The sequence below is a fragment of the Amblyomma mixtum genome, chromosome 1 (assembly GCF_055824585.1).
Source record: "Amblyomma mixtum isolate Tamu chromosome 1, ASM5582458v1, whole genome shotgun sequence".
Taxonomy (NCBI): Eukaryota; Metazoa; Arthropoda; class Arachnida; order Ixodida; family Ixodidae; genus Amblyomma; species Amblyomma mixtum.
In genome coordinates, this window is record NC_143012.1 from 217,328,241 (window position 1) to 217,343,469 (window position 15,229).

Below are 15,229 nucleotides of genomic sequence, written 5' to 3' on the forward strand. Positions count from 1 at the left end.
TCTTCCAGAGGCACCTGTCTTTTAAAGGGGGGCTGTCTCGTCGTCGGCGCCATGCCAAGATCAGCACGAATAAGACGCCGGTGCGTCGGCAGTTTGCACGCCAGGGTGATAATAGTGCTCCTGCTGCTGGTGTGTTGTGTTCAGGAGACGCATTGCCAGCGCGAAAACTTTCTTTTTCTCGGCTAACTTGGAGGGAAGAGGGGAAGGAGTTGGTGCGCGCGATTTCTGGAGGGTACAGAGATTGGAAAACGGTGGGGGGCTTGCACAGGCACCGCTCCTTGCCCCCTGTGGGTTATCGTCCTTACAAAAAAGCTGTGCTCAGCCCCTGTCGCCCATATCGCACATCCGTGCAGTACGTTGAAAGAATTATCTCTGCCGGCGCGACTTTTACTGAAGAAAGCAACTTGCTTTGTACGTAAAAGCTTACACAAAAAGAGAAATGTAGAAAACAGGGACGTCCGGCTCGGGGCAAAGTACAATTATCTTGCTTGTCTGGGGTGTCTTGCAAACACAACAGACGAGCTGCGGTCGCAGCTTTGCGACCTCGAAAACAGGTCTGGTGGCAATAATCTTGTCTTTCACGGAGTACAGGGCAGCAGCGAATCATAGCGTGAGGCTAAAGAAAACAATTATAAATCTTTTAACAGCAAATACTCATTCTGGTCTCAGCGAGGAAGCAATTGAACGTGCTGACCGTCTTAGTAGCCCGTATTGTGAAAGAGAGAACAGACCTGCGATCGTTAGATTGTCAATTGAAGTTCAGTGCGGGTTAAAATTTTTCTAGAGCGATTCAAATTAAAACATTCCAACATTTCTGCTACCGAATGTATTCCCCAGCCACCCGCTATAGGATAGAAAATAGCTTGCCGAGTTCGGAGGGGCTCTTCCAGAGCCACCGTTTTTCGAACTTCATCATGACAAGCTGTTTGTTAACAAAAATTTCTCCATTATGACCGGACAGGTTACACTGTGAATGGACACATAACCAGACGACCATTTGGCGCCCATGAAAGAGCCCACGTGCCCGCGATTAGCACTCGCTGACGTGCAAACGACACATCACCAAGTACTCCTACACAACTTATCTATCTTAACAATTAACAAGCGGTGGTTGCGAGCTTTCGTCTATTCCTTGCAGCCCAGTTATCTGTACAAGCATCCGTAGGGTCATGAAAATACGCGATCAACTAAACTGTTGCTTGCGCAAGTGAAATGACAATATAGTTTCTCTGAGACGTGGCTCAGCAGGAACATTTCAAAGACGGAAATTTCCCAAGGAGCAAATAAATAGAATGAACACCGCAGCTATAGAGAATTTCGTCAGTGTGGCAGCATAGCGATAGCTGCATGAAACAATAATGCCACTTTCATAATTTTTCACTATTTGCGTCTCTAAATCGTCTGGGTATGTATTACCGTCAAGAACATCCGAATAGTTCTTTGTTCTTGCTGCCTGTCCTGCGAACGCCCCTACAGCTATTGTTGTCTACCTTTATGACGCAATCAATGCATTGATCTCTTGTTGTCCCTCATCTTGCATTTCTTGCCCCGGCGATGTTAACTTGCCTAACGTCGTTTTATCTGGTCTTTATCGCTGTCTTAAATCGATGACTTCGCCGTGTAAACATTTTTTAGAATTATGTTTAGCTTTTCACCTAACGCAACATGTAACGGGCACCACCAGATATTAAGCCGAGTTAGGTAACACACTGGATTTAATCCTTTCTAGGCACCCTGAATTAGTATCTCCTGTTACCTACCTACCTGGCTTCACTGATGACTTATTGCTGTATTCTGACCTTGTCATTTCTCCCAGACGTATTATTTCAGTGGCGAAACCGATTCGCGATTACAGCAAGGAAAATTATGATATTATAAACTCTACACTCAGTAAGCTGATCATTTATTTCCCCCCGTAGCTGGTAGAAATCGACCAGGGAAATGCCCAAGCAAACTGGGACCTATTTTGTAACAAAGTAGATGAACTCACGAATGCACATGTGCCATTCAAAGATATATTTTTTTTTATTCGATACCTCGAAGGCCCCTGGTATAGGGTATTACATGAGGGATGGTCATGACAGTTAAACAACAATGGTCTCGATAGCGTTCTTAAAATGAATGGCGTTGATATGATGCATGGCGTCCTGTGGCAGATCATTCCAGTCCTGGGATGGCGTGACGGAAGAAGGTCGAGAATGAGCGGTAGTTCTCGCGGTGGGGGCGTAGACGGCCTTGTGGTGATTAATGGGGGCTTGAGAGGCGATAAGCAGGGGATATGACTTCCTAAAGATGAGTGATCAAACATATGAAAGAGGCGTAATCGAGAAATTTTTCGTCGCGTTTCAAGGCTAGGTAAGTTGGCTCTAGATTTTAAAGCAGACACACTAGTGTAGTATGAATAATCACAATAAATGAAGCGGCCGGATAACATGATTTTGTGTTTTTTCTAAGGTTAAAGCGAGTTTAGAGTGCTGAGGATCCCATATTGCTGAAGCTTATTCTAGTTTAGGACGGATAAAAGTTAGGTGTGCTAATGATTTGATGGATGGGGTGGCAAATCGTAGATTGCGCCGTATGAAACCAAGGGTACGATTAGCCTCGCTAGCGATGTTCATGATATGAGATGGCCATGTTAGGTTTTGCGCTACAGTAATACCCAAGTACTTACAGCAACAGACGGACGACACTTCTGAAGCAAAAAGAGTGTATTTAACGGACTATGCATCTGTCGACGATGGAACGAAGTCATGTTTTTGGAAATATTGAGACATTAACCAACATTTGCACCAAGCTTCTATTCGGTTAAGGTCTTGTTGAAGAATGCCAGCGTTAGTACTGTTGGTGATTGGGCGGTAAATCGTCAGCAAATAAGCGGATAATAGAGGAAATATTGGAAGGAAGATCGCTAATGTATATGAGGAAAAGCAAGGGTCCTGGGACTGTATACCTTGGGGAACACCTGAAATGATCGGGCTACGAAGAGAAGAATAATTGTTAGCACAGAAAAATTGCTCTCTGTTAGTCAAAAAGTTACAAAGCCATTTCAATACTAACGAATTAAGATTTAGGCGTGATAGCTTTAGTAGCAGTCTTTTATGCGGTACTTTATCGAAAGCTTTTTCGAAATCAAGGAAGAGAGTGTAACTAGGAGCGTTTCGGTCAAGGTTGGAGCTTAGGTCGTCTATAAAGAGAGCCAATTGGGAGTCACGTGAATGTCCTTTAAAAAAGCCATGCTGGTTAGTATCGAAAAATTTTCCGGTGACAAGGAATTTCACTACGAGCGAATAAATAATACGTTCGATTAGTTTCGAACATACGCTAGTGAGGGAAATAGGCCGGTAATTTGGAATGAAACAGGTGAGCCCTTTTTGGGGACTAGAATGATCTTACCAACTTTCCAATCTTGTCGAAGGACACCTGCTGATATGGACTGCTGAAATAGTGGCACAATATTACGCTTACAGTGTTTTTAGTATTTTTTAGGATTTTAGAATTTATGCCGTCAACACCAGATGAAGACGTAAGTTTCAATGATTCAATGAGTTTCATGATGCCATTAGCATCAAATATAATCTGTGGCACAACTGGGTGGCCGAAAGCTGGGAATTCCGGTAAGTCATCGTCTGGCTGGCTTGTAAAAACTGAAGAAAAAACTTATTAAAGAGCATGGCTAGCTTCGTGTCCCGGGATAAGGTTGTTGTCGTTGTCATGTAATGCTAGAGGCTTAGGACGTGTTGGATTTATAGTTTTCCAGAGCTTGCGGGGGTCGGTGTGCGACATGGAAGGTAGGACAGATGAGAAAAGGTACGTTTAGTTTTTCCTGATAGAGATAAGTATGTTTTTTCTGCAGAATAATATCTTTCCCATTCATATGCGGTGTTAAAGCGTTTTGCGGATCGAAAAAGTATTTTATTTTTGTTTCTGAGGCGTTTGAGCTCTTTGTTGAACCATGGCGACGATGGTTTTTCGATGATGGTGATAGAAAGGACGTGTTTATCTCTAAGCTAACGCATCTTTTTTCTGAAAAAGGACCAGTTATCATCGATTGATCGCTCTGAAAACTCTCGGAGAAAGCACATGAAGAAATCAGCTTGCGTGGAATTAATGGCTGCCTAGTTGGCTTTGTCGTACAGTGTTAATGTTTTTCGTATTTTTTTTGTGTGTGACAACAAAATCGTATTACGGAATGAAATGATCACTGAGTCCTGGGAAATGAAGAAGAGGCGGGATATTATCAGGGTGAGAAGTTAATACGAGGTCGAGTATGTTGGAGGAATGATTGCTTTGTCTTGTCGGGTTTGATACGAGCTGAGACTGACCAAAGGTTAGACACGTGTTGACAAAATTGCTTTCGATTTTATCTTTACATGTTGTGGTGGAAAGGTCGGACCAGTTTACTGCAGGAAAATTAAGGTCGCCGAAAAGAACAATGGGAGTACGTTGGTGAACCGCGGTTATCGCGCGAAGGGCTTCGTGAAAATTAACAACAAAAGAGTCGTTTAAATAAGGTACGCCAATGACAACGAGAGGAAATGAAACGTGGCACTGAATGAACAACATTTCCAGAGGTCATGAAATTTTAATTTCAGAACAACGAAGCGAATCATGGGTTGCTATTAGCACGCCTCCACCCCATGTATTTGTTCTATCGCGACGGAAAATAGTGTAGTTAGGAAAAACGGAAATTATTTAAGTCATGTACGGATGATGTTAGCCAAGTTTCAGCGAGTATGATTATGTTGCTGCCTAAGACTTTCAAGGGCGTCGAGTTTGGGCAGGAGGTTTCGGATATCTGCATAACCGCATCAGCATTAATTTCTGCGGCTCGCTTGAGCACGCTGCAGACGGCGACCGTTGGGCTATCGCTGCGGTTGATCATCTGACGAGGTATACCGAAACCACCGCCCTTCCTGCGGCCACAGCGAGAAACGTTGCCTCCATCGTCCTTCGTAGCTTCGTCCTTCGCCACGGTGCACCTCGTGAACTACTCAGTTACAGAGGTCTCGTCTTTTTTTCCAGCGTTGTCAAAGGCCTGTTCACACAGTGAAACATAATTCATCCAACCACCTACGTCTATCATCTCTAGACCAAAAAGCGATTTAATCGCACACCCGGGGACATGCACTTAATGTACGTCGCTCCTTACCGCGCGAATTGGGATCTTGTCCTTCTTTATGTGACCTACATATAAATAACCGTTACGCACTCCACTTGCAGCTTCTCTCCCTTCTTTCTGCTTTCCAGCCATCAGCCGTCTACTATAATAGATACCTTTATTTCTTACCAACCTGACTTCTCGGAATATACCATTGTTCTTGAAGCCACGCAACACGCAGACTAGCAAAATCGCCCGCTCAGTCACGACTGACACCCAGTAAAGCCAGACATCCCGCAAAGACAACGATCACAGCACACCCCACTTATATTCTGGCCCCCTCGTGTGACTCTGCATCCCGTCAAGTACTCCTGGACTGCCCTGGAAATTTCTTGCCAAGTATTGCGTCCTCTACCGCATCCTACAGCAAAAATCTCTTGTTAATTACGTTGCCGAAACGCTCACGCCATCTCCTGGACTCCGCCGCCTCGTAAAGGAGGCAGTTCACGTAGAGCGTCTCATGGTAATGTAGTCTAAGTTCATGTCTCAGTTGCTGTAGCTTCTCAGTTCAGCGTCTCATGAGGTTCATGTAGAGCGTTACTACAACCCCGCCACCTTACCGTCGCCGTAAATCATCAGGATGACTCCTCTTCTTACCGGGGGCGATTGTAAAGAAAACGCACATTCGCATCAACGACGAAGATGGACATGCCCTTAGCAGCTCTGCTATCGCAGAGTTTTTCTGTGCTAGACCTGGCTGACCTCTGGCTATTTGCGCTGCTGCTCCTGTCGTCCCGGTTTCTTTCCATAAACCCCCTCTTATAAAATTAATAAATAAATAGGAAACTTCTTACGTTATTAGCATAGATTAAGATACACTGTATACATTGCCGTGCTCTATACAGGTAGTCACAGGCATCCAGTAGTTCTATCACACATTTGGACAATCAGCCACCTCGTATTTTTGGCGGGGGTGCCAAGAGGAAGAGTTACAATGATTGTTCAACAGCGCAAACAGGACAGAGTAGGAGACCAACTCGCCAAATCTGCCCTCCACTTGTGCATATTCCATTGAGCTCTACAAGCAATAGCTTTTGAGTCGAGAGCATGGAGGGCGAGAAATCAAAGTTCCTAGCTCTGCGATGAAACAGCCTCTTAAAATACAAGTTTTTAGTTGTGAGACTCCCCTTCGTGCCGAGAGGCCGTGTTCAACATGGCGCTGGTCATCGATGGCTGTACAAAGGGGTGCCGGGGCGCCACAACAAACAGGATTCGTGGCATCCAGCACCGGCTCCCTCTAGAAGACGCAGCGTCATTGCCACATTCATCAATGCCCGAATTTGGAAGCAAGTGTAGCTGAGGCCCGTTAATGTATTTATTGTGGCGTAATGCAGACCGCCAGGTGATCGAACTTAGTTCGGAGCCCTCCACCTCAGTGTCTTTCATAGCCCGTATCAAACTTTGGGACGTTGAACCTTACATAGCATACACTAGCGTAAACAGGCGTGTCGCACACCTATTTCTTCCCGAGTACCTGAACCAACCATACAGTGGCCTCCGAGATAAGGAACGGGTCCGACACAGTGACACAAGGTCAGCGCAGGGTGCTGCTGAGATGAAGTGGTGATTTACCCGTCATGGAAGCCTTGTTTTTTGCGACTCTCACATGCGCGTGTGAGACTTGCAACCTGTATTCCCACGTGAAAAACCCGAGCGGAGAAAATCAAGAAATAAGCGTGAAGTATCTCACGTGGTCTGTAAAGGCGGCTGGGATCCTGCGCCCAGGACCAAAACTGCCTACCTAGCTTCTGACTACACCTATGGTCGCGAGCAGCATTAGACAAAGCGCAAAGAAAGCCAGCAGACAAAGTGTTTATTAGGACCTTACAAATTGATGGCCTTCGTCTGTGGCCACCGAGGAAGCATTCAGGTATGCCCCCCCCCCCCCCCCCCCCCCCCCCCAAGAGAAAGGTGTCGCCTTGTAAGATGTGTTTGGCATTGCCCATCCGCTCAACTCTCCGGCGCACCGCTGCGAACTCTCCTCCTATACACTCTAAATATGGTTCCACATAGGTTCCAGTTTGTAAATGCAACTTACATGGAACCTACAAAAGTTCCACTTAATATAGGAGCCGCTTTCTACAAACTGAAACCAGTGAAACATGCGGAACAACGTACCAGTTTAATTAAGCTGCTTTATACGCGTATCTGGAACACTCTTCGCGCCTTTATTTTAGATTGTTATGTGGAATGGGGGTCCAGGTACAGGCTGCTTACAGTGGTAGATGGGCCTGCAAGGAGGCTCTTGAGAAAAACAGCCTGGCCACCAGGTACCTACCGATAAAATGGGTGCCAGCTTTCCCTTGACCTGGTGCTCAGCTTACCTGGGGTCTAATGCTTAGGAAACGGGCCTCTGACACCATCTGGTGTATCGAAAACTACCTTGTGCCATACGTTCTTTTGCCGAAGCTGCCCTTGCGCCATAAAAATTCATCATCATCGTCTCAAAAATAAATTGATGGACAGTTAAGCTCTGTAATTAAGGGAACTACTTAATTATTAGTGTTAACGGGTCCCTTCAGCGGTTGGGGTTCTCTTTGCATATCACTCCGCAGGGAGCGACACTTCATTATTTTTTATTTTTGCATTAACATTTTCACTTCCCTTTATTTCTTCACTATTTTTTTATATTCGCCAACATACCTTGTGCCATACATTTTTTGGCTATAGATGCCCCTGCGCCATAAAAGTTCATCATCATCGTCATCTAACGTGCCTCGATGGCTAAGGGGTAGCGTGTCTGACTGGCTACATAATGGTCGTGGGCGGCGGATAAACCTGCCTGGAGTAATCTTCTGGAGGCCCTAAGCATAAAACCGTGAAAACACGCAAGATGGAGCAAAACTGAGATCACTGCGGCTCCCCGCATTGGAGCAAATGCGAAAGCAAATCGTCCACATACTATATCGACGTCCGCGGCTATTCTGTAGTCCATGTACTATATCGACGCCCATGGTTATAATGACATCCAACTCATGAAACAAATATTTACCACAGCAAGATCTCATCCCGCACAATCTAACACAAACTTTTGCACATTCAGTTTTATTGGACGGCACAATCGTGCGGAAAAATTTTGATGACGCGACATAGGAATCTAAAGCTTTCGCATTAATAAGATGGGACAGGACGCGTCTAAAGCCAGATTTACGTCCAGTTTCCTGCAGATGGCATGGGTTAATATCCCGTAGGACGACGAAGACGCTGTTGCAAGTATTTTGCAATCTCCTTTGTCTTGCTTTCTCGCTGTTCTATTGTCTTATCGGAATCATGCCATAGCGCAATTCCAATCTGGTTTACTCCGGAAAGAAGTTCAATTCCTCAGGATTTCGTAAAGAACGTGCATATATTCTTCATAAAAATTCCTACATTTCAAGGCAATTACACAAATTATATCGCCTCTTCACATGTACACAACTCTGCTCCAAGGTTCCCTACCACGTCTGTTTGATGTCATTATAGTACGTATTCAAAAAATTAGAATTTGCAGTTTTTAAAGCGCTCATGCTTTTTTATAACCTTAAAACACGAAAGCGTCTGCTTTGGCAACCAGTTTCTTCGCCTATTCGACATGCACGGATTCAAAGGGCGCCATGAGGCTGTCGCGAAATGTTTCAAATATAAAGAAGTCATTCGCGGCACATTACATGACAGCGATAGTCGGGACCGAAATATAAACAAGTTGAGCGTACACCATGAGCGGAGCCGATAAGCCAGTCAAAATCTTCTAGCCGGCTATAGTTTTGAAAAATAGGGGGATCCAATGTACAGCCACAAAGTTTGAAGAGACGCGAGAACCTTCTGGGTACATGGCTCGAAATGAAGCTACACCTTGGTTTATTGTAGCTGAACGATAGGCGACTACTGTCGCACCATCATCAATGACGCCGCGGACATGTCGAACACACTTCCCCGCATAACAGTGCTCAACGCAGAACCAGCTTTATAAAGCGTACGCAAGAAACAACCACACTGCGACCACTTCGATGCGCGATCAGAAGCAACGACACAACAGCATTGTCCAAAGCCGCCATTTATAAGGCATGCACAAAAATAGTCCCTTGAGACCACTATCATTGTTCCGTGAGACTCTCGTGGTCATTGCCGAACTGCGGGTCAAGAACAGACCGACGAACTCCACGATGTACCAGTGTGCACTCTGAGCAATCACTACCAAAATGTGAGGGTCAGCGCACAGTACACTCTCACAAATGTCGAAAGAATCCAGCTGTGAAGTTTTCCGGACAAAGTGTCCAAGATGAGCAGCCAAGCGGTTCCTTTCGAGTCCTTGTCCAATGAATTCACCGCTTTGCGATAGACCCCGGTCCGGACAACAAGATGCACCTCAGTTTTCCACATAGTCCGCTTTGTAGCAGGCATAGCAATAGCCTTTCGATTATTTATAGGGGCGGTGACCTTACAGAACTCCACACGTCACGTACAAACGGTAAAATTGTGGACGACAAAATAAACTCAGTATAATTGCAGTGTTACCTTATAGCGTAAGACCGGGCACAACCGCTCTGAGCAAGCCAAGGGCACACACAAAGGCCCGAGCCGCAGGGAAAATGACGTTACGCACAAGATTACGATAGACACATGGGCGCAATCCCGGGTACTACTATATGGCGAAAATTTAGACTGCAATAGGCTAATCATCTTCTTTCAATTGTATTTAAACTCGGTGTAATTAGTAAATATTATCTCAATAAACCCAGCAAATACACAGCAGTTCTGCTCCGAAAATAATTCAAATAACAAAAATAGGCGCAGACAACACGGGCGTTATTTTTCATGCATCCTGTGGCCTCTTCATCCCCCATATTCGTGTCACTGCAGGTTAAGGTGTGATAAATTGGAGATTCATGCCTTGGGATTTGTGTATCCTAGTGTATCATCGTGCAAATCTGTGGCTCTTCAAAGTACTTATAATGTGGGGCAGTGTGGTTCTGTGTGGTGCGTTTTGACCAGCTTCGTATATCTCGGTCAAGTACAGTGTTGTGTAGCGCTGCAGCTTATCGGAGTGTAGTGTGGTGCAGTTCAATCCAGTGTATTGAGTGCTGTTTGCGGCAGTGCAAGGAACAATATCTCGATGGCTTGGTGTAGTGTAGTGCGCTGAAGAGCAGAAAAGTGTGCAGTGTAGTCCATCTGAGGTGCGATGCGGTGTATGTTTCAAAATGTCCACTGGTGTAGTGCAGCTCCGGAGCCGGGCGAACACGGCACTACATCGGGCAGACGGCGCCACCTGTGGAGTTGGCATCGCAGTTGTAGAACTCGGCGAACTCCTCCATGTTGTAGAGCGGTAGCACGCACTTCTCGCGCGGCGTGAGCGGGTCGCCCGCCTGGCTTCCGCTGCACCAGAGCAGGCAGAAGCGAGAGAAGAACACACGCAGTGCCTCGGGCCAATAGTCGTTGAACACCTTGACTGTGCGGGACTGCGAGCAAACGCGCACAGAGACGCAATCGGTGGTGACGAGGAGCGGCAAGGAGATATTAACGGGATATGTTAACACGATAGCACCAGGGGTCCCGTGACAGTCGCTTGACTTTGGGACCCTCGCCTGTATACTGAATTTATGTAACCGATTTGTACACAATAAATTCTTATCTTATCGTAAGGCTACGCCAGCCATGTGAGAAAATCGAATTGGTTGTAAAGACAGTGACATCACATGTGAAGCGCCGGATTTGAAAAGGTACTCAAGCATCACATAAACTCTAAATATAAGGACGCAATATGAACAAAACGTCATTATGAGATGACGTCAAAACGTCTTACTACTGTTTGTGAGCAAGACGCGCGCCGACATCCATAGTGGTGTGAACGCGCGGAAGAGGTAGAGCCTGTGCAAGAGCTTCGACTGCTTCTACCGCAAGCCTAAAAATTTGTAGTTGTGGGAATATTTCGACTAAAGTTGATTTCGGAATATCTGAGCGATCCCAGTAGAATGCTGTATTTTATGGTTGATTTCTTTTGCGGCCTTAATTAGCGACACAGTTTCCTGCACTCTCGCACTTCGATATAATTCGAAAATATCCGAAGTTTCAGAACTTCAGTTTCAGTTTCAGGAAAACGAACGTTTCGGAGTAGTGTCGACTTCAGTGTATTGTGAACGCATTTTGGGAAGTATGCACCGACGTCGAAGGGGCGGCCATTTTGTGATGCATGTAGCACAGCGAAACGCTGCAAGCATATCTAATCAGCTTATCCCCATCTGCTCCGGTTTGCAGCACTGAAGATGCGCGCTGCGCCACAAAATAATACCCTTGACGTCACACGAATACCTCGGATAGTACGGCACTGAACGCGAACTCGAGGGAAGCGTTATGAGGACATCTGAATGCCTCGGGCTATACTAACCCTGACCATGGCAGGACAGTTGAAGTTCTCGTCATAATTAGGAATTAATCAACCAAGATCTATCTATTCGCAATATGCAAATGTAAACTAAATGCGGCAAAAGCAGCGTAGACGCGCTTTGATACAATGCGCTACTTTTCTGCTACACTCGAGTTCTTGTTTCAGTTTCCGGCATTTAAGCCGTTGCGCAACCTTCGCTTTCTTAAGCAAAGGTCAACGCACGAAGAAGATTCAGAAGGAAGCCGCGGTGATGGGAACGTTTCCGAGCAGCATAACTACTGGTCATTGCGGTTGCAAGCCATCCACTTGCTAGTTTATTATTAGAGTAATTTAGCACCTTTGAGCTTTCAGTCACGCTTTGGTACAAAGTTTACAAATGGGGCATTTCTCTACCTTAGAGTCTCGCAACAAGCACAAATGTGATGAAGCCGCCCGTGGACGTCCTAGAGAGTGCCCTTTGTACCCCTCTCGTCTTTAGCGTCTTTAATCGCTGCCATCATGGCGCTTCCTTCTTGCCTTAATAGCACCAACATATTGATCAATCAGTCACTCTAATAATCGATCGATAAAGGAATCAAGCAATCACTTAATAAATAAGTGAACCGATCTATGAATCAGTAAATCGATCGAACAATTTGTGGGTCGAGGAATCAAGCAGTCGATCAATACAGGGTTTGAGGAACACGAGATGCGCTAAGCACGGATTTCTTTTGAGGGCTAAGTCCGAAATGTCGCCGCTGCAATATTGGGAGAACACTTTGCGCCTTCTAAACAAGTCCAGGATTCTTGGACATATACTTAAATTATGAGGCGACTGTGGAATATTGCGAGGTGCTGGTACAAAAATGGTAATGATCCATTCTTCTTATGCGTAGCTAAATCTTTTTTTCAAAGTTTGTCCATTGCTGGCATCGAGTAGTTAAGACTGCCACAGAAAACCAATCGGGAACGTTCGTTTTTGACGATAGCAAAATAGTTAATATCGAAAAAAAAATGTTAAAGCCTGCCGAGGGGTAATCTGTGGATTATTAGTTGTTATAGTGGAATCTTACGACATATGAAAAAGTTGCGTTCGTGAGGAGCAAAACCTCAAAACAGGACGGGACAGAGACAGGCTACAACGCAGGCCTCTATCCCGTCCTGCTTTGCGGCTTTGCTCCTCACGATGCCCTACCTATTGGGATACAACCACGTCGTTGGAAGTTGCGTTAATAAAAAGTTTCCGTTAAAAAATGCGTTTGTCGAAAAATTTTAGGGTATGCGAATGTTAGCGCACTCCCATACGGTCTCGATAAGACACTGACCTTCTTGCGGAAGACCCTCCTCAGGCCAGAGTAGGCGAGCCGCGCACTGATCGAGAGGGTCACCATCTGCGTCTGCTGCTTGTCGGCCGTGCTGGGTTCGAAGTCGGGGAACCCCAAGCGCCGGCGCCGCTCCGTGAGGCAGCGCAGCAGCTCGCCGTGCTTGCTGACCGTCGAGGGATCCCAGGCGGATTGGCGCTCGTCCTTGACCCCGACGCCCACGGTCTCGACTAGATGGGATCCGAGCAAACCACCCATGGTGCCGTAGTTGAAGTAGTCCGGCACGAGGTAGTTGTACAGGTACGGGTCGCGCTGGACGCCAGAAATGTCGATTCAGGCATATGGCCCGTTGTGGCACTCTTAAAAAAATTCTCTAGATGACCTTTCCTTCTCACCCATGACTACGCGATGCGTGAATATCAGCTTTCAAATTTTTCTTGACGCCGTAAGCATAAGTATGGTTGAAAATTTCAAAACATGCCAGAAATGCTGGAACCGTGTTTTATAGTGCAATCACAAAATGGGAAGTTAATTATTCGAGTACTAAACAAAGCCAGGGCATGATTGTCCGTAAGAATTTGCAAAAAGGTTAGACAGTCTGCCGACGCTATTCATGAATAAACGCATGTCATGTGCTCGATCTTCGCAATCAAGATTAAGCAATTACCGAATATGCTGCTGTGAAAAATGGTGGTGAGGTATAAGATGCAGTTATGCTTATGCGTGCAGGACTTAGTACCGGCACAAGTAAATATTAATAGGACGCTGAGAACAAATTGAACTAAGCCTGTATCAATACACTGTAGCATTCTAACATCAAAGACGCCACTCTCACAGAAAACACCAAAAAGGCCGAAAACGAAGAACAGGTGTCGCCAACACCTGTGACTTTCTCATGTAAACTGCGTTCGTTGGCGCCGAATTTTCAAAAGTGGTGTAGACGGGCTATGCTACGCCACCTTTCATTCGAAAAACGTGGCAACCAGTCCTCCTTTGTGTGGACGTCTCGAGTAAAGATCGAGGGATGTCGTAATTTTAAAATTCAATTTTCTGACCGATAAATGGGATTTTTTTCTGCTGCACGAACGCTAACATAGCAAAGAAGCATTAGAGAATCAGTTTTTACTGGGAACAATAATTGCATGGAGTTGTTTTTTTATTGAGAAGTTTCCTTCAGTGTTCTTTTAAGCCCTTTGAAGGAGCGCTTGTGCCTGGTGCAAGCACTGGTGAAACTATTCTTTAATTACAGGCACCGTTGCTTATATTTGGGAGACGCTGGTGTAGCCCCCAAATGGTCGCTGCTTTACCTTGTGGTGCAACGAAGTGATCTAAGACAAGCTTATGACGCAACCGAGAAAATTTTGTGCTGCATTTTTGCCCGCATAGCCAAACGTGGCGCTTCTTGCTCTTGGTGTAGCCGTGTTTTCGAACCCAATGAAGATGGTGCCAGCAGGGTGAGCGGCGAGGTCGTGTGTCTAGTGGTGCTACACATCCAAATTTTGAAACATAACGACGTTGACTCGCAAGGATCACGGCAGTCTTCGAAGAGTGGCGCAGGTGGTTGAAAAAAAAAAAAGTGAGAGACGATTACGATAGTCGGTTATGCGAAAGTTGGGCGCAGCTGTTCAGCCGTGGCAACTACTTCCTGCCAGAGCTGGCAGTGTTGGCTTGAGTTTTCGGAGTGACGTAGCGATACAAGGCGTAGGAATTTCCTCACGTTTGCTGAACGATTGTGGATAGACCAACACCTTATGTAGTTGGCTTACCACATGACCGAGCTTGAAGCAGCCAACTGCTTTTGTCTCAGTAGTTCCTACTGAAAACTCTTTCATGAGGGCTTTGCAGTGGCGACATGGATGATTTCGACAGTCACGCTATGAGAGCGGGAAAAGAATTTGAGTCACACATCTAATCGTGCGTGCAGGACATGCTTGAACACGGGGATCATAAAGAGCATCTTGAGAAGGTGTAAAATCCACTTTCTGGTGGCAAAATTATGTTGTATGGAACGGACTACAGTGTGCTTTAAGAAGCAGGAGACATTAAGGAGATAATGCAAGAGTGCGTGACTGTGGCGCAGTTTACCGTAGAGTCAGTGGAAAGGTTTCAGAGTACCGCATTGCCTCTCTCTATATTGCCGGACAGAGCAATGAGTATTGTTTTCTCCACCAAGTAATTGCCTATGACAAACACCTTCGCAGTATTTTGTGCGCGCTCACAACGCTGTTATCAGAGTATAATTAATGATGCTGTCAGTTGATAAACCTGTACAAAAATTGAAAGCAGAAAATGTCTTTCGGCACAGAGGTTCAAAAGAAAGTGATTAAAAAATTTTCCAAATCCCTCTAAAGAGCAGGTTCTGCAGCAAAGCGCATTTGCAGTTCAACAAAAGCGAATTCATTGAAAAGC

At 45.6% G+C, this 15,229-nt stretch overlaps 1 protein-coding gene across 3 annotated transcripts in view; it reads right to left on the reverse strand.

Moving 5' to 3' along the window:
* Window positions 1-10,352: 10,352 nt before the first annotated feature.
* LOC149370897 (uncharacterized) overlaps window positions 10,353-15,229 on the reverse strand; it is a 33,531-nt gene continuing 28,654 nt past the window's right edge. For all 3 annotated transcript variants that reach the window (XM_089584207.1, XM_089584215.1, XM_089584201.1), the window contains 2 exons: window positions 12,824-13,132; window positions 10,353-10,593 (listed from right to left, as the gene is read on the reverse strand). In XM_089584207.1, the coding sequence (XP_089440333.1) occupies window positions 10,381-10,593; window positions 12,824-13,132 (522 nt within the window). In that variant the 3' untranslated portion in view covers window positions 10,353-10,380. The remainder of the gene's footprint in view (window positions 10,594-12,823; window positions 13,133-15,229) is intronic.